The 18,819-nt window shown below is 50.6% G+C and overlaps 1 protein-coding gene across 1 annotated transcript; it reads right to left on the reverse strand.

Moving 5' to 3' along the window:
• Nucleotides 1–298: 298 nt before the first annotated feature.
• LOC120707478 (glucose-6-phosphate 1-dehydrogenase 2, chloroplastic-like) lies at nucleotides 299–13,252 on the reverse strand. Its single transcript, XM_039992385.1, has 10 exons — nucleotides 12,828–13,252; nucleotides 11,747–11,982; nucleotides 11,573–11,667; nucleotides 11,336–11,450; nucleotides 5,441–5,646; nucleotides 5,103–5,252; nucleotides 4,909–5,029; nucleotides 3,374–3,603; nucleotides 2,894–3,094; nucleotides 299–883 (listed from the first exon to the last, which is right to left on the reverse strand). The coding sequence occupies exons 1-10, from the start codon at nucleotides 12,991–12,993 to the stop codon at nucleotides 625–627; spliced, it is 1,779 nt and encodes a 592-aa protein (XP_039848319.1). The 5' UTR covers nucleotides 12,994–13,252; the 3' UTR covers nucleotides 299–624.
• Between the last annotated feature and the right edge of the window lie 5,567 nt (nucleotides 13,253–18,819).

Genomic DNA, 18,819 nt, shown 5'->3' on the forward strand with positions numbered 1-18,819 from the left:
TTGTTGAGCAATGAATTCCAGAAGAATCCGCCGCTTGAATCTTCAACCTCGGAACCCAATCTTGTGCCTTTATGACAGAAGGGCTAGAGTGCGCATAGAATATAACATTTGTCAGATTTAGTACCGGTCGGTAACACCAACCAATACTAAATGTCACATTTTAGCGTCGGTTGGTGTTTTGACCCGGTACTCAATAGTCTTCACGGGTTACTTCAAAAAGAAAGTATCTCGCATCTAGTCACATGTGATGTATAGATGGGATGCTAAAGAATCTATGTAATGGCGGCAGCACCAGTCCTGCAGCAACAGTTCAAGGATATCTTTCACTATCAGTTTAGATAAGTGGCGCCAGACCGCCAGTATGACTGCCAGCTTCATCAATGACTACTGAATAATATGAGATCAACTTAGCAGATCTTCAGTTGTTCCTTGTGAGAAACCAGATACTTTTGACAGCTGGTAATTATGCCAACAAAGCTATTCTATATAACGGATACATGCCTCCAAACCTTGTGAACTGCCTGCCTTATTCTCATCTGTTTTCTCTTGTACCTATCCCAGTACCTGGGTGTGCAATATGACAGAAATGGAAGCAAAAATATCATAAAGAGGATCATATTTATTTCATGCCTTGTAGTGCTCCGCGTTCAAGTCACCCCATCTGACATTATACTTTGCAGCAAGATAGTGGGCGCCGACAGGTCCACGGCTTCCATAAGGGTAGAGCTCTGGAGCAATCCGTTTCTCTTCCAACTCCTTCAAAAGGGGTGTGAACAGCGACCATGCAGCATCCAACTCATCTGAGCGGATGAAAAGCCTGCGCTCTCCTTCAATGGCGTCAAGCAAGAGCCTCTCATAAGCATCCGGTATCTCCTTTGAGTACCTAAAACATGTCGTAAAACACTTAATAGGTAACTTAAGAATAGTGTGACAAGAAAGTAATCATTTTAGACAAGGAGTGACGAACATAAGCATGGATTGATGAATTCATAAGCAAAATATATCATGTCTGCAGCAAGCTTGGGGAAAGTAGGAAACCACGTGAGACCTTATAAACCAGAGTAAGGCCCTACTAGTTTTTTGAGAAGGACCGTCCAATGTACCCCCTAATACGCCGACAATTTACATGTGTCACACAAACAAATATTAGATGGTTTCTAATAGATTTGCCAAGCATAATTGGAAATTTTGAAGAAAAACAAAGCGCCGGGAAAAAAAATCAAAACCACCGCAGAAATAAGAAAACAAATGTCTGACCACAGCATACGAGAAGGGAAAATGATTGAACCAGTTTTAGGAACCATGGACTGCATGCTGGATGAAAACTCATGGCAAGCTGGATGAAAACTCATGGAACGCTGGATGAAAACTGGATTGAACCAGTTTCAGGAGCTGGCTCGTGAGCCGAATCAAGCCTAAGGCTAAAACCAAAATTTGTAGCCAGCCCAGCCCAATCCGCTGAAACCCTAACTCCCAGACCCCTATCCCTCCGCCCCAGTCATGATTACCTGTCTCCCTGACTCCCACCCCCTCGTGCCCTCATCCCGCCCGTCGGCCGTCCCTGGCCACCACAGCGCTGCCGCCTGCCCACATCCGACCTCCGCCCTGGTCCTCCGCCCCTCCAGCCAGGCAGACGGGCGACGGCAGCCAGCGCCACAGCCATCGCGCAGGCGCCGAGGCGCGCAGCCGCGCTGGTTTCCCCGGCAAGCTGTGCAGCCCCTCAGCCCTCACTAAGTTCTGCTCGGCAACTGCTCCTGTAGTCCTGTTGCGCCATGGAGGAAGACCCTGGACACCTTGCTTCTGCTGTGCCACTACCGCTGCGAATTGTTCGTCATAAGGACGAATGGGAAACCAACACACTAATTTAAATTGTAAATTTGGCCACAATTGGCACATATCTTAATTTTGCTACCACTAAGACACAAAGAGGACGTAAGGGAAATATTGGTAGAGTACAGACAAGGTACAAGATTTTTTTTTCCAACCAAACTGTTCTTTGATTGAAAAGATCAACTCAATGGAGTAGTCTCAATCAGCTGACACAATTTTTCTATAATGCTTCAGGCAGCATTGTCATGACAGTGAATTATAGAACCAACCAATAAAAAAGGCTTGCGCTAAAAGGGCATATGTCATGGTCGGTTTGCAGTACCAATGCCGCACAAAGAAAGTCCAGGGTAGTTAGAGTCCTTGTTAGTCTTTGACTCTTTGGTTGTTAAGATTTGGTTGGTTAGCAGATTTGTTTTGTTAGCTTGGTCAACAAGATGTTCTCAGGCTTGGCATTATATAAGTCATGACCTGATAGGGTTTAGAGGCAAGAAGATTGTATCCCTATCTGGACTGCGCCCCTGCCTCATTGGTGCGCCGAGAGCGTCAACCATTGCTCCGGCGCGCCGTCGAGGTCCAGGGCCACGTCCGGCCACTTCCTTTGAATACAAACTTCATCGCGTGCCTCCTACCAATTCCTTTTCCTCTCACGTCCGTGACAGCATAATATGCTGAATTAATTTTAATCACATTCTACTTGACACAGTTTCAGGAAGAACTGACAGTTTTAAGGGGTGGACATGCATAGCATAAACATTACTGATAGCTAAATATTATTCATATACCACAAAAGAGTTCATAAAAAATCTGAAGCATCACCAAAATATATTCCAAATTAAATCAAGGAGCAACCTGGGAATACCAAAAGTGGAGTGACTACTGAAATAAAATCCAAGGAAAATAACTATACTTCAGTAGTAGTTCAGCCTAAAAAATAAACAGAAACAAACAAAAAGCAAGCGCCAAATATAACAATTGCGCCATAGTGTGAATATAGAAATATTTGGGTATACCAAAAATAAAAATTGTGGTGTACAGACATAAATTGCTGTAAAAGTGATCTTACCTTGCTGCATAATGGAGCTTCAAGTTACTCCTATCTAGTCGCATGCCAAGACCAGGAATCTTGTTGTTAATCTTTAGGTAAATAGCTTCATCCGGTTGCACATGAATCACAAGCTCATTTGTGGCCCTATCAAGATCTGTGCCAAAACTCCCCTTGTAGAGATTTCCAGGAACATGATGGAACTGTACCCTAATCTCAGCTCTGCAATTTGTTCAATTTCCATGTAACTCTTTGCTATGCAAAATATCAAAATATAAAGTTTTATTTTTCCTTTTGACATGCAAAAAGAAGAGATTTGTGAACAAGCTGTTTTGTGTTGTGAATAGAAAGATTAAATTAAGAAATATGACCCAACATGCCTTTTTTTAATCTCAAATTAAGTCAGATGTGCTTTGGTTACAGATTTACATAAAAAGAACCTGCATTACCAAGTAAATAGAATATTTAGGCATAATCTGTTCAGGCAAATACATGACATACCGTTTTGTATGCAAAGCTTTCCCAGCTTTCATAAGAAAGGGAACTCCATCCCATCTAGCGTTATTTATGAAAAGGGCAGCAGCAGCAAATGTCGGAGTCACACTATCCTTGGGCACTGTCTTATCATCAGTATATCCAGGGTAAGTAGTACCACCTTTTGTGTGGCTTTTATATTGTCCTATTACCACATCTTCCAATTGCAATGGCTTCATGGAACGCAGAACTTTAACCTGGCAGTCAGTACAGAACTCATGTCACATGACCCTTGAATGTTGATTTAAGCATGCACATGCATGATAAACACATGCATAACATAGACAATAAGATCAATGTAGTCTGCTTGAATTATAATCAAAAGCATGGTTCGTAACGCGTCGACCAGGCATGCTTGGGGTCCTGGGCATCTGCATCGCCTTGCCAGATTGCTTATGATGTCCGCCTTAGGCACAAGGTGTCACCTGGGCATCCTGAAGGATGTGGCCCCAGCACCCTGCTCCTGTCTGCGACTGTGCGTCCATTGGTCCATGGCCCCACCTCCAGCCCTTCTTCGCGAGTGCATGTCCGCGGCCCCATGCATCTACGCTGGTCTGTGACCCCGCCGTTCCGCACCTCTCCACCAGTCCGTTCCTCTCCCCTATTCCCTCATCTTTGCCTCTCTACCAGAATCCTCATGCCTCAGCTTTAATGCTTCACGCCCGACTCTCAATTTGCTCTGCTCTGTGCCTAGGTAGCTATTTTCTCTCCCGGTCTTCCCTCTCCTCTCCTACTTGCTCTGCTCTAGTGTTCTGTTCTGCTCTGCAATTATAAAATCGTGTGCTCTTGTTCTTTGTGCACCGCAGCCAACAAGGCAACAACAATGGAGAATTCTGTGGCAGCCGAGTACAATCCCAAGACTGATCCAAAACGAAGACCAGCAAACTCAAAAGATACAAGGCCGGGAGTATGGCTATTGGGAAGGCCTAAGAAGCAAGATAAGATGACATGTAAGCTGTGCAATAAGAGGATTGCAGGAGGAATTAAAAGGTTTAAGAAACATCTAGCTGGTGGCTATGGATATGTGCTTCTATGTTCAAAGGTCAGCTCTGAGCAAAAGAAATGATGGGAGAATACTTGGATGCCAACAATAATGCTGAGGATGAAGAGCAAGACGAAGATGAGTTTGATGATTGATACTGAGAGCTGAGAGTTGAGAGATTTAGATTTATGCATGTTGCTTTTGCCTTGTGCACTACTTATTTATGTGCTACTTATTCCATTATCATAGTATGTTTAGGATATGTCTATTGCGTCGGCTAGCCGCATGCCTTATGCACCTAGGAATTGTGAGAGGGGTCGGTCACCACATGTCTCCTTAATGCCGTAAGAACCACGGTCAAAGTGATTTTGAAAGGAAGAAATAAAGAATCCCTGCCTGCCTAGCTAACTCTGTATTTGCATGGTCATAACAGCCATTTTAAATTCAGAACTGCATTCCGTAAGTAATATAATTATGTAATACTCCATGCCTACAGTTGTTGTTGGAGCATGGCACAGACCTTCTCATTTCGTATATCCTCTGCTTCCAAACTAATAGGAGTTTCCATTGCAAACAAGGCTAGTATCTGAAGGAGATGATTCTGCATTATGTCTCGAATAATACCGTAGCTATCAAAGTATCTGCAAGTGAAACAATAAAATAAGATAAAATCTTATGCAACTCAGTAAAATTAAATAACACTCAAAATCGTACCCTCCACGTCCTTCAGTACCAAAGTCTTCTGAGAATATAAGTTGCACATTTCTTATATACTGCCTTGACCAGAGAGGCTCAAAAACAAGATTTGAGAAGCGAAGGACAGATAAATTCTCCACCAGTTCCTTTCCCAAGTAATGGTCAATTCTGTAAGAAGGACCATAAAATTCATAAGCTTTTCACAATCAATTACTATATATATAATGTCTGCATTCCCTCTTTTGTTTTCATTTGTTACACTGCTTTGACATTTTGAAGAGTATTAGAATCAGAATAAAATATTTAAGTTATCAATACCAGAAATGATTACAAATTCTGGTAGATGCTTGTATCACCTGAAAATTTGGTCCTCTACAAGGTACTGCTTCAGACCTCTTGTTAATGCAGCAGAAGACTCTGAGTCACGGCCAAAGGGCTTCTCAACAATTACCCTTGTCCAACCATTCACCGAAGACGTTGATTTGCTTGCACATTTTACAACATCCAAGAATATATTAGGAGGTATTGACAAGTAGAAAAGGCGGTTAGAAACTCTGGAACCCTGCAGCAGCAAAACAGGGATTTGATCAGATCACAGATAATTATATTTTTTTTAAGATTTCAAAACATAAAAATTTATCTGGCATCAGCTTTTCTAAAAGAAAGAGTTTTCAATCATTCTCTGTAAATTCTATATGCCAAAAGTTTTCAAGTTTACCAGATAGACATACTCTTTTACCTCTTTTTCGATATGAGTGGATTTTAAAGTATAGAAGTTTGTTTTGCATTAGCTTCTTTAACAGACAGGATTTTACCACCATGCTTGGTAAATTCTATGTGCCTTACTGGTACAGACATTCCCTCAAGGAATGCACATGCACAATGAAGATGCTATATTTCAGGTGACACGGAAACAGATGAGAAACCACATGTTCTGGAAACACCATTTTTGTTGGCACTCCCTCACCACACTCACTCACTCTTGCAGGTGGAGAAGAAGAAGGGGAGAGGAAGAAGAAGCTCAGGAAGAGCACACACGGCAGTGGAGCTGCTTAAACCACTGAGCTGCAGCTACTCTCTCTTTTATACACAACCAAGTCAAGGTGAGTCATTTACAAGGTATGGCCTTACAGTGCTTTGCAGCTTCTAACACTACTTGCTACTGCTGCTGCTACTACTTGCTACTGCTGCCATGCTGCTACTAGCAGCTGCAACTATGCTCACTAGTCTTTGCCGCCCAAAATCAAGTGGCAAGCCACGGCAGGTCAAAGAGGTAGAGCTACTACTACTATAAAGAAAGAGAGCAAGCTAGAGCATGGTGATTATCTAACAAATCTTCCCCTAATCGCATTGCTCTTACTTGATTTCCTCAACTCCAATCTTGGTCCTCAACTCTGTGAGTCGAACGCGCCCAAGTGGCTTGGTGAGGATGTCACCGAGCTGTCGAGCAGTCTCGACATGCTCGAGCTTGATCTGTCCACCATCGACGCAGTCACGGATGTAGTGGAACTTGGTGTCGATGTGCTTGCTCCGGTCGTGGTGGACGGGGTTCTTGGCAAGGGCAATGGCGGACTGGTTGTCCACCATCAGGACGGGTGCCCGAGCGTCTTCTCCGGTGAGCTCTGCCAGCAGCCTCCCCAGCCAAACTCCCTGGCAACATGCCGTCGCCGCCGCAACGTACTCTGCCTCGCAAGTGCTTAGCGCGACGACCTTCTGCTTCGTCGATTGCCAGGAGATCGGGCACGCTCCAAGGAAGAAGAGCACGCCAGTCATGCTCCGCCGTCCATCAACGTCGCCCGCCATGTCGCTGTCGCTGAAACCGATCAGCTCCAGCTCTCCCCTGCTCCTCCTTGGGTAGATGAGCCCGTAGCCGCGCGTCCCCGCCACATAGCGGAGCAGATGCTTGACCGCGGCGAGGTGATCCTCCCGCGGTTCCGCCATGAACCGGCTTATGTACCCCACGGCGAACCCAATGTCCGGCCGCGTGTGTGTGAGGTAGCGTAGCCCGCCGACGATGCTCCGGTAGCTCGTGGCGTCCACCAAGGGGGCAGTGCTGTCCTTTGACAGCTTGATCTTCTCCTCCATGGGCGTCTGGCACGCCCTGCACTCGCCCATCCCGCTCCGCTCCAGCAGCTTCTCGGCGTAGGAGCTCTGGCGGAGCGTGATGGAGTCCCTCCCCTGCTCCACCTCGATCCCGAGATAGTAGGTGAGCAGGCCGAGGTCAGACATGCGGAACATCGCCTTCATCTTCTTCTTGAACGCATCGATGTCACGCTGCTCTGTGCCGGTGACGATGAGGTCGTCGACGTACACGCCGACGATTACCAGTCCGCCCTTCGACCGGTGCGTGTAGAGGGCGTGCTCGGTGGCGCACTTGGTGTAGCCGAGCGTGGTGAGGCTGGCGTCGAGCTTGATGTTCCATGCGCGCGGCGCCTGACGCAGCCCGTACAAGGCCTTGCGCAGGCGGAGCACCCTGTGCTCCTTGCCGGCGACGACAAATCCCGGCGGCTGCTGCACGTACACATCCTCAGCGAGTTCCCCGTTGAGGAACGCCGATTTCACGTCCAGATGATGGACCTCCCAGCTCCTTGACGCCGCCAGCGCCAGTAGTAGGCGCACAGACTCCATGCGCGCCACCGGCGCAAAGACTTCTTCGAAGTCGATGCCCTCGCGCTGCACGAATCCTTTGGCCACGAGCCGCGCCTTGTGCCGCACCACCTCGCCGCGCTCGTTCTTCTTCACCTTGAACACCCACTTCAATCCGATCGGCCGGCATCCGATCGGCGGGTCCACAAGTTCCCACGTGTGGTTCTCCTCCACCGCCGCCATCTCCTCCAGCATCGCCACCCGCCAGCAAGCCTCCTGCTCTGCTGCGGCGAAGCTCGGTGGCTCCTCTGCGCTGCCCAGGTGCAGCTCGAGATCGTCCAGCACCCGGGCCGCCTGCCCTGGTGGACTGGAATCACCGACGAGATCATCCACCGCGCGGAACCGGAGCGGCTCACCGGAGTACTCCGCATCGACGTTCGAGGAGGCGCTCGGAGGAGGCGTGACGTAGTGGATCGGCGATGCTGAGCCTGGTGATGGTGCCGCAGGTGTGGCCGGCGACCCCGCAGGCAAATGCGGAGCCGGTTCCGCTTCCCCTGTTTCCGAAACAGGGGAGGCTGGAGCAGGGGAGCCGCCGCCTGGGCTCGTTGCCGCCGCACCTGAAGCAGGGGAGCCAACTCCTGGGCTCGCCGCTGCTTCCCCGTCGGCGTCCTCCCCGTCCTGGACCTCCACGTGCTCGATGATGAAGTCCCTCCAGGCTCCGCGCACTGCTTCCCCATCACCTTGCTCCTCCTCCCAACTCCAACACGCCGCCTCATCAAAAACCACGTCGCGGGACACCACCACGCGCCGTGCCTGCGGATCGTAGAGCCGGTACGCCTTGCTACCGCGCTCGTAACCCAGGAACACCATCGGGCTGCTCCGATCCTCCAACTTGGGGAGGTTTGGCTTCGTCTTCTTCACATGCCCGATGCAGCCGAATGTCCTGAGGAAGGACACGTCCGGCTTCCTCCCGTGCCATGCTTCGAACGGCGTCATGCCGTCCAAGCTCTTGGTGGGCGCGCGGTTCAGAATGAACACCGCCGTGCTCACCGCCTCGCCCCAGAACGCCGGCGGCATCCTCTTGGCCTTGAGCATGCTCCTCGCCATGCCGACGACCGTCTGGTTCCTCCTTTCCACGACGCCGTTCTGCTGCGGCGAGTACGGCGCCGTGAGATGGCGTTCCACGCCTTGTCCGGCGCAGTAGAGCCCGAACTCGATCGAAGTGAACTCGCCGCCGCGATCCGTCCGCAGCACGCGCAGCTTCTTCCCCGATTCTGTCTCCACCCGCGCCTGGAACTCCTTGATCGCCGCCGGCGCCTCATCCTTGCTTGACAAGAGGTGCAGCCACATGTAGCGGCTGCAGTCGTCCACCAGAAGCAGGAAGTAGCGCCGCCCGCCGTGCGTTGCTGGCGTGATTGGCCCGCAGAGGTCGCCGTGGACGAGCTCGAGGATGTCGCCGGCGCGGTAGCTCGCCTTCTTGGGGAAAGGCAGCCTCCTCTGCTTCCCAGCGAGGCAGCTGTCGCAGAGCTCGCCCGCGTGCTCGATCAGCGGCAGCCCTCTCACCATGCCTCGCCTCGCCATCCTGGCCAGAGCGTCAAAGCTCAGGTGGCCGTAGCGCGCGTGCCAGCGCCATGCGTCGTCGTCGCAGCGTGCCGCCAAGCACACCGGGCGCGCAATGCGCAGCGCCAGGGTGTAGAGGCGGTTCTTGCTCCGCGCGACCTTGGCGAGTAGCTTCCGCTCGCGATCTCTGATCCGGAGCACGCCTCCGTCAATCAGCACCTGGCAGCCTCGCTCGTCGAGCTGGCCAATGCTGATGATGTTGCTCCGGAGCTTGGGGATGAAGTACACGTTCGTGAGCGCCTTGTGCTCGCCGTCCTTGCACTGGAACACGACCGTGCCGCGCCCCTGAATGCCAACGCCGGAGTTGTCCCCGAACTTCACGGTGCCGACGACTTCGGTGTCGAGCTCGGAGAAGGCCGCGCGGTTGCCGGTCATGTGGTTGCTCGCGCCGGTGTCGAGGTACCACTGCTCCTCCGCCTCCTCTTCCGCCCGCCCGAGGTTGACCCGCGCGCGCGGTTCGTCGAGCTCGACGTGCCCGCCGCGGTCCTCTGCCTCGGTGTTGATGGCGCAGACCTGCGCCATGAGCAGCGCAGGCTCTTCCTCGTCATCCTGGGCGAGATGCGCCCTCTCCTGGCGCCTTGGCTCCTTGCAATTTCGGGCCCAGTGCCCGATTTTGCCGCAATTGTGGCACCGATCCTTGTCGGCGGCGCGATTGCCGCCGTCCTTGTCGGTCCCCTCAGCCTTCCGCCGCGGTTTGCCGCGCCGCCTGCCGCGCGAAACAGAGGAGCCCTCCCCCTGCTTCCTCTCGCGCAGGCGCGCCGCCCACTGCTCCTCCGTGAGCAGTAGCTGGCCGCCGGCGGTCGTGCGGGCGGTTGCCTCCGCGCGATCTTCAACCGCCTTGAGCCGCCCGGTCACCTCCTCGATTGTGAGCGTGCTCATGTCGAGCAGCGTCTCAATCGAGAGCGCAATCTGCGCGAATCGCGGCGGCACGGCGCGGAGATACTTCGCCACCGCCTCCTCCTCGCCGATGGCGACGCCGACCTGCGCTAGCTGGCTCACCAGTGAGGTGAGCCGCAGCGCGAAGTCCTCGATGGCCTCTCCATCGCGGAACGCGATTGCCTCGTACTCCCGCCTGAGCTGCTGCGCCTTCGCCTTGCGCACGCGGTCGCCTCCCAGCCGCATCGTCTCCAAACTCTCCCAGGCCTCCTTTGCGGAGTCCTTGGCGCCAAGCGGGACGACGTACTCTGTTGGCACCGACTTGAGGATGGCCTCCATGGCCGACTGATCGTCTTCTTCGTCGGTGGTGCCCGTTGTCACCGCCGCCCACAGGCGCCTTGCCTTGAGCATCACCTTCATCAGCACCACCCACTCGGCGTAGTTCGTGCGGGTGAGCATGGGATACTGCGCGTTGCCGGCTTCCCGCACCGTCTTCTTCACGACGTACGTCGTCTGCCGACCACGCCGCTCCGGGGAACGCCCGCGCCCACGCTCACGATCCAGGGAAGTCATGGCCACCAAGCTCGAACACTCAAGCTCTGAATACCACTTGTTGGCACTCCCTCACCACACTCACTCACTCTTGCAGGTGGAGAAGAAGAAGGGGAGAGGAAGAAGAAGCTCAGGAAGAGCACACACGGCAGTGGAGCTGCTTAAACCACTGAGCTGCAGCTACTCTCTCTTTTATACACAACCAAGTCAAGGTGAGTCATTTACAAGGTATGGCCTTACAGTGCTTTGCAGCTTCTAACACTACTTGCTACTGCTGCTGCTACTACTTGCTACTGCTGCCATGCTGCTACTAGCAGCTGCAACTATGCTCACTAGTCTTTGCCGCCCAAAATCAAGTGGCAAGCCACGGCAGGTCAAAGAGGTAGAGCTACTACTACTATAAAGAAAGAGAGCAAGCTAGAGCATGGTGATTATCTAACAATTTTGAGAGAATAAGACACCATCAGAAAATGAAATGTAAAAGAACAAGGATGATCAACAAATAAGCATGCCTAATTCAATGAAAAATGCATCCAAATAATTAGAAGCAGGACAAGTGGCTACAAATAAATCAATGGTGCATTCTCAAATTGACTTAAAGAGAAAAATGCAGAAACCTCATGTTGCTTTAACTTCTTGTCCAGATCTATGAAATGCTCTTCTGAATCATATTGGCCTGAATGATAGAAGCATCTTTTGAGGAATTCATCCATTTTCTCATTACAGTTTTCCCTAAAAGAGACAACACAGTTTGGGAACCACTGAGGAAGTGCATTTTCACATTTAAAAAGAAAAACTTTTGTTTTTTTGCTAAAGAATAGTCATAAGTTAAGATAACAAATCCTCTCTATTACCTTTTATCTATTCTGCAAGTCAGTGTTTTGCTGACCATGTTCCTCAGTTCAGCATCTGTCATCTTGCTCCGTGCATAGCCAAAGATGGTGAAATGCTAGAGGACAAAATACTGTAATTTAGATTTAACAAGAGTAGGTGCAAATGCAATCATAAATGGAGGTATGTACACATGCCTTGGGAAGGCAATCTTCATAGTAGAGAGCAAAAAGAGCAGGAAATATCTTCTTCTTGGCAAGGTCACCAGATGCGCCAACTACAGTGATGCTAACAGTAGAATCGTCATTCTTGGATAGATCACTCAAGTCTTCAAATTCATCTAGAGTGATTTCTGAAGGGGAGCCGTTTTCCACCTTTGGAGGGCTAGTAGGTGTGACTGCATTCTTCACATTGGGATCCATCGGAGCTTTCACTAATGATTAAGGTTTGTCAGATGAAATGTTGTATATTTGTATATCAAAAGGCATCGTCATATGAAACATTCACTATGCACTGAACATTTTCGACGAATTAAAAAGGAACTGTGTTTTTAGTAATCAAAGTGCCCAAACCATGACACAGGACACCTTTTACAATTACTACTACCTTTTAAATTTCTATCCTTCTAATTGTGGCTCTTGTTGGGTTTCATCTGAAGCGTACCCCAAATACAAGGTTTTGTTGTTGCTGTTCAGTGTTCCCAGCAACTAAATTTCTACTCTGGGAGGTGCCAAATGGAATAGTGGTTGCAAACTTGATAGGGCACAGAGTGATGCAGAGGTTGCGAACATGAAATTGCACAGACTGAAGAAGAAACAGCACCAACTGAATAATAAAAGGACATTATCACTTTTGATCTGAAATTTTGAAAGACAAAGTGCAAATACGAAACAACTTCCATGCAGAAAAACAGAACAATGATATATCATCCGTGTCCACTGGCATTATGAGCTGGGACAATCTTCCTCAACACTGCCCTTTCATCATGCAAGCAGTCTGTACTGCAACTTATTTGGTCTGGGCTCAGTTTCAACAGATAAAAAACAGCACGAAGCTGTTATAATGCGAGGCCCAGATTTATGCTCGAGCATCTCGGACGCAGCGACAAGCGCATCGGATGCTATGGTGCCAACTTGGCTGCGTCTCGATTTCACCCAACCGCAGCATGGTACCAGGCTACTAGCCGAATTCAGGAAAGCATCCATTTCTAACCGAACAAAATTAAAACACACAGGAGCAGAACGAACTAAGCGAGCATATAAAAGGGGACACACACACCTCCCTGCGGAGCGACGGCGTGGATGCGCCAACTTCCGGCGGCGGCGGCGGTTGACCTCCCGAAGCCGCATCTGGCGAAGGAGACGGCGGCCGTCGGGGACGGCGGCGGCGCCGCGGCGCGTCGGGCGGCGGCGCCCGCGGGGCACCTCATGCAGGAGAGCGCCATGGATTGGGCTACGAAGCCGGGGGTGGAGAGGATGGGAATTGGGATGACCAGCTGGAGAAGGGGGCGCGTCCTGGGGTTTTATCGGGCGTATCGAAGGACGGAGGAAGAGAGGCGACACGGCCTCTTGAGATCGCCGAGGGGCAGCCGCCAGCGGGGGTCAAGGGCATGGGACGACGGGGTGCGCCGTGCCCAAATAAAATACTCCTACGAGGATGCTCGCGGGCAGCGCGGCAGCCTGCAGTTTCGTTGGCCTCGGGGTCAAAAAAACGCAAGAGCTGTGTGCCCTTTTCTACGGACGTCTGAACATCTGAATTATTCGTATTCGTATTCATTTAAAATATAACTATGAATATTCATATTCGTATTCGATTTTAATATGGATGTCATATGGATGCATCCGAATCCGATTTTAAGAATTTTTCTCTATCCGATTTCATTTTCGTATTCCAGAAATATCCGATCACATCCGTATCCGTCCGTATCCACAAAGAAAAAGTGACTAGTGAGATAATGTTAAACTTATCTTTATACCTAATTACTTGATGATGTACACTATTTAAATTACTTAGAAAGCTAGATAACTAATAATATATTTATTAAAATTAGTAATGATATAAAAATTAACTTTAACTATTTAATATATTTATTTCATGATTAAAATTATTTAATACGAGTCAAATTAATTATTTATTTAATAATAAAATCTTTTTTATATATCTTAATTATTAAGTATTTAAATATTTATTTATTTTACATTTATAATTAGTATTATATATTTAATATAAAATCTATGCATAGATAATTATATTCTTTTTCTATTAGCTATCTTCTAATCCTTTACTCACTACTTGTATAATGATTTTGATTTACTATAAAATTGTTGACAAAATAAACTGATACTCATGATAACTCTATGTTTCAAATCGAGAAGGTATCCGGATCCGAATCCGGATTCAAACTATCCGTTTTGTATTCGTATCCAATGAGATCCGCATTCGCATTCGTATCCGGATTAAAATGTGGTAAAAGGTGACATCCAGATCTGATTTCATCCGTATCCGTATCCGATCCGAATCCATCCTTACTCTTTTCGCCTCTTGGCAAGCTACCATGGGGCCGGGGTGGTGGATGGGCCACGACAACGCAGGTTTTTCTCGTTGCGTCGTTGCTGCAATCTGATTTGATCACCCCGTTTCGCACTTTAAATATTTATATTTCAACTAGATTCATACACGTTCGGTGCAACATACAGTAAAAGAAATTCACATCAATACATAAAACATGAACAATACAAATGATAAAAGTATAAATTTATAATTCTATGGAGAAGCGCCCCGCCCCCGCGTCGTCTCCTCTTGAGGGGGCGACACGGGCGACACCCCTGCCCCCGCCGTCGTCACCCCCCTCCCGGCTCCTCTCCACCTTGCCGCCGCCGGAGCGGGGCACCGGAAGTTTGGACGGCGCTAAGATGGCGGCGGCAGCGGGGCCTCTTCCGCAATGCGTCGACTTGGGGAGATGGCGGCGGCCCAGAGCAGACCACCAACGTCGCGCCGGCGCTGGGCTGGAGGCAATGGATCCGGCATCCCGGGGACTATATCCGGTGCCCCAAATACCGAATCTAAATGCCGCCAGAGGCGGAGCTCCCCATACGGCACGATGGGGCAGCTGCCCCACCTACCGCCGATGGAGAGCGCCTAGTACTCCTCTGCTCTTCCTCCTCTCTGGCATCTCTGAGTGATGCTCTCACGGGAGAGCGCCTAGTACTCCTCTGCTCTTCCTCCCCTCTAGCATCTCTGAGTGATGCTCTCGCGGCACCCTATCAAACATAGAAAGCAGAAACCTGTTCTCTAGGTTCCCTGAAGCGTCCCCTCATAAGAGAAGACTTAAATGTGATACCAACATCAGTCCCAGGAGGCTGATGACACATTTATTACCTCAGATGGTTCATCACCGTACAACTCTACGCGGTAATGGGCAGTGAAGCGCCACTATTACGAGGATTACAACTAAAACCCACACGACTACATTAACTACGAAGAGGGGGTCATCAAAGTCTTGCGCCATGCGGAACTTCCTGCGGGTGACCCTAACTATAGGCAAGGCTGTGTGCAGGACAGAAACCCTACTCAACGTCTTCAGGAACGAAGTCCGGATCCTCCTCTGTAAAAATTAAGAATGGGGTGAGTACAAACGTACCCAGCAAGTCCAACCACACCCACGGAGAGGGTATAAACAGAATATGATGCACAGGGTAAATCAAGGATAAGGCTAGGGTTTAATTTGCAGAAAGCAATATTTTATGCAGGGGTTTATTTGAAAGAAAGGATTTTCAAAATAAGTTTTTCTTGCACCGAGTAACATGTAGTGTTGACCCACATAGGATCCAAGTTCTAAGCTGCTACCGGACTCCTCATCCGCCGTAGCACACGGCACAACTGCCGGACACTTTTCCCTAAACAACTCACGCCAACCCATCCCTTCCCAGAGTAAACACTAGTTGCGTGACCACACTGTAACTCGCCCAGTACCGTGGGCACGACTATTCGAATAGATTTTAACTCTGCAGAGGTGTGCAACTTTACCCACAAGTGTGGTACCACAACTCGATCACCGTAGTGTCGGTGCAGATCCCAACAAAGCCATTACCCACCTTAGCTAGACCTGACTAGCCATCACGGGATCCACCAAGGGGTCATTGACCTATCACAGAGGTTTTAACCGGGGCATAAGTCACACAGAGCTAATCCCTTCTCCTTGATCACCCGTTGCTCTCAGCTCTCCTGATGGCTATCAGACTAACTAGTGGGGTTTATGCTAAGCCGTTGCCCATTCAACGGTCGAGTGGTTTGCACGATAGTGGAGTTAGGTGAGATGACACACCAACTCGGTCCTTAATTGTGAAAAGATGGATATCTCCCATCCTTGCTCTGCCACACAGGCACGAGCACACCAACCGGCAAATCACACAGAAATGCCATCCATCCTGTCTAAACTCATCTTTCGAAAATTTCACTTTTCTCCCTTCCCACACACACACACACACATTTTCTTTATAAAACAAGTTGTATTGTATATAAGGTCCTAAGCATTCTAGCAGTGATTAACGTCCAAACAACGCATTCAGACATTAATCTAGGTGGTCAAGGAATGGTTATAACAAATCAAGAGGTGGCTATCCAACCGTGTTTTCAGCAGGCAAAACATATGCAATTTTATAAAACAGGCCAATAGGTTATGTTTATAAAAACTAGGACAAAAGCATGCATCAAAGGATGGGATTGAACTTGCCGTCTTCAAAGCCTTCCGGGAGGTCCTGGTCGAAGTACAGTACTACGGGCTCGGGGTCACGGAACTGGTCCTCGTTCGCTTGCTCGCAGTACTACTCATCGACGGGATCTCCTTCGTTCACACCGTGATCTACGACGTATACAAACAAGCACACAATCAAGAAAAAGAAATAAAAGCTTTATCGTTGAGCTCGAATCGGAAACAATTAAGATATGGAGATAGAAGTAATATTTTTGGGCGGTTTCCTAATGGCATGGACAAAACTATGTTATGGGAGGCGTGGTAAAGTTTCAAGTCGATCTGAGATCGTTTGGCACAGGAAATGATGGGTTACAGAGAGGTTTAGGGATCGAGCGGGGGTTCAAGGTCCTTTTTATAAATATTTTTGAGGGGCAAGAGCTCGGTTGTAATTTTTGAAAACATCGGGGCCACTCTGGAAAAGTGTAGGGGTATAATTGAAATTGTGCTTTTATGGTGGAAGGGTTTATTTGTGAATATAATAAAGGGCAGGGATTCATTTGCAAAAAGGTAAAAGAGTGGAAGGGCTCTTTATAGAATAGAGGAAAGGGAAGGGAGTTTCGGGCAAAATAGCCCTTCTTCAATCTCCCTCCCGTTCCTCTAACGTGAAACAGAGAAGGGGGTCTGGGGCGCTGGCGGTGGCCGATTCCGGCGTCCCAGGGCACGGCGGCGGCCTGGAGGAGGGGAAAGAGAGAGAGGGTGACGAGGAGAAGTGATTCCACCTCTCGATTCGGGTGGTGGTGGCCTGGAGAGGCGGCGCAAAGGCGGAGGGCGGCGACCGGCTCTGGCCGGCGCGACGGCGACGCTGCAGGGCTTGGCGGCGGCCAGGGCTAAGGGCAACGCGGAGAGGAGGCCGAGGGGGTTCCCATCCCCTGCCCTCCTTGAGCAGGAGCAGCCTATAGAGGCTCACCCACGGTGGACGGCGGAGGCGAGCAGAGCAGCTTGCGGCGGCGGCGCTCGGGGGCTTGGGGAGAGCTGCGCAATGGTGGAGGTGGTTTGTGGCGGTGATGAGTGACGCGAGGGGCCTCTTATAGACCAGGGAAGGCGGTGGAGAGGGTGAGGCGGTGGTGGCGGCTGGCGAGCCTCGCGGGCGCCATTAATGGCGTTCGGGGCTGGCTCAGCGCTGCGCTGCTCGAGCGTCGAGGCGAGCAGTGGGGTGTGGTGGCGCGTAGCGGGGACGGGACGTCTCGGGCAGCAGTGGCGAGCACAGGGAGGTGGCAGCGGTGGCGTGCGCTGGCGTGCGGGCAGAGCGCGTGGCGGCGCTGTCGCTAGGCGACGGGCGGCGCGGCGAACGCACGTGGGCGCGCTGCTTGGCGTGGGTGGGCGGGGCCGGGAGCAGAGGCGAGCGGGACCGGGGCGGCCAGCCAGCGGCGCGGCCACGCGGTGCGCGTGCATGCGGGCGGCGCCGAGCGGAGCGGCGAGTGCGTGCGCGTAGCGGCGGCTTGCGCGGCGAGGGCAGAGGGCGGCGGCAGCGGTGCTCGTGCACGTGTGTGTGTGCGCGGGCCGTGCGTGGGGTCGTCTGGGGTGGGGCGCGCGTGCAGGAGCGGCGTGCGGGCATGGCCGGGCTAGGCGGGGTGCGCGGTGCACGGTAGAGAAGGGAGGGAGGAAGGGGAGAGAGAAGGAAGGGAGGAGGACGAAAAAAGGAAAGAAAAAGGGAAAAGGAAAAAGAAAAGAAAGGGAGAGAGAGAAAGAAAGAGAGAAAGGGAGAGAGAGAGAAAGAAAGAGAGAAAGGGAGAGAGATGCGCCGGCGCCGATCGCGGCGAGCAGTCGCGCGTGGCCGACAGGCAGCCGAGCGGCGCGGGATGAGACGGTGGCGAGGAAAAAGAGGGAGGGTACGGGCGACGAAAAAGGAAAGATGGAACGACGATTGAAATCGGATGTCAGGACAGCGGAAATTCTGGGAGGGGATTAGGGTTAATTGAGCTCAACGATGAAATAATTTTGAAAATAATTTAGCGAGCCGCAGCGTGAACCACCGTTGTCTGCCTCGCGTTGACGTCGCTGCTGGCCATAGCACGCCGCCACTAGCCCTAGCTCCTAGTCGCAAACCAAAGGGCACCCGCGCCCTAAGCTGCAACTGCTGCAAGCCACTGCTAGCCCGCTGTGGCTATGCCGCTGCGCCAGCCTGTATATGTAGATGAGCGCATGGAGGAGGACGGGTCCAGGTCGGGGTAGGGGGATGGTGGTGTCAATGAGCAGATAAGCGATGCTAACGTTGGCCGCAGGCCGCAGGTATGGACGTGGGCGAGGTACATTCTAATATTTTCTTGTTATATTATCACATAATCATCTATTTTGTTAAAATTTGATGCAAATGTCTATGTTGTTATCACATATAATCATATATTAGACATAGAGATATCATTAAAAAAATATTGTCCATATTCTGCCCTACCTAAATTTCCCGGCGAGCTCCGCCACTGCATGCCGCGGCCTCCCTCGCCCTTCGTCCTCGTGGTCGTTGGGGGCTGCTGCAGGGGTCGCGAGGTGCGGCCGCGGTGCTCCCCTGGGATGGCTTGC

This window comes from Panicum virgatum, chromosome 5K (genome assembly GCF_016808335.1).
Source record: "Panicum virgatum strain AP13 chromosome 5K, P.virgatum_v5, whole genome shotgun sequence".
NCBI classification, from domain to species: Eukaryota; Viridiplantae; Streptophyta; class Magnoliopsida; order Poales; family Poaceae; genus Panicum; species Panicum virgatum.

Excerpts from the sequence above, each read along its gene's own strand:
- LOC120707478 (XM_039992385.1), bottom strand. The coding sequence starts at position 12,993 with ATGGCGCTCTCCTGCATGAGGTGCCCCGCGGGCGCCGCCGCCCGACGC. Across the intron at positions 11,983-12,827 it reads CGCCGTCGCTCCGCAGGGAG|TGAAAGCTCCGATGGATCCC; the intron begins GTGTGTGTGTCC and ends CTTAATCATTAG. Across the intron at positions 5,647-11,335 it reads AGAAGTTAAAGCAACATGAG|GGTTCCAGAGTTTCTAACCG; the intron begins GTTTCTGCATTT and ends TTGCTGCTGCAG.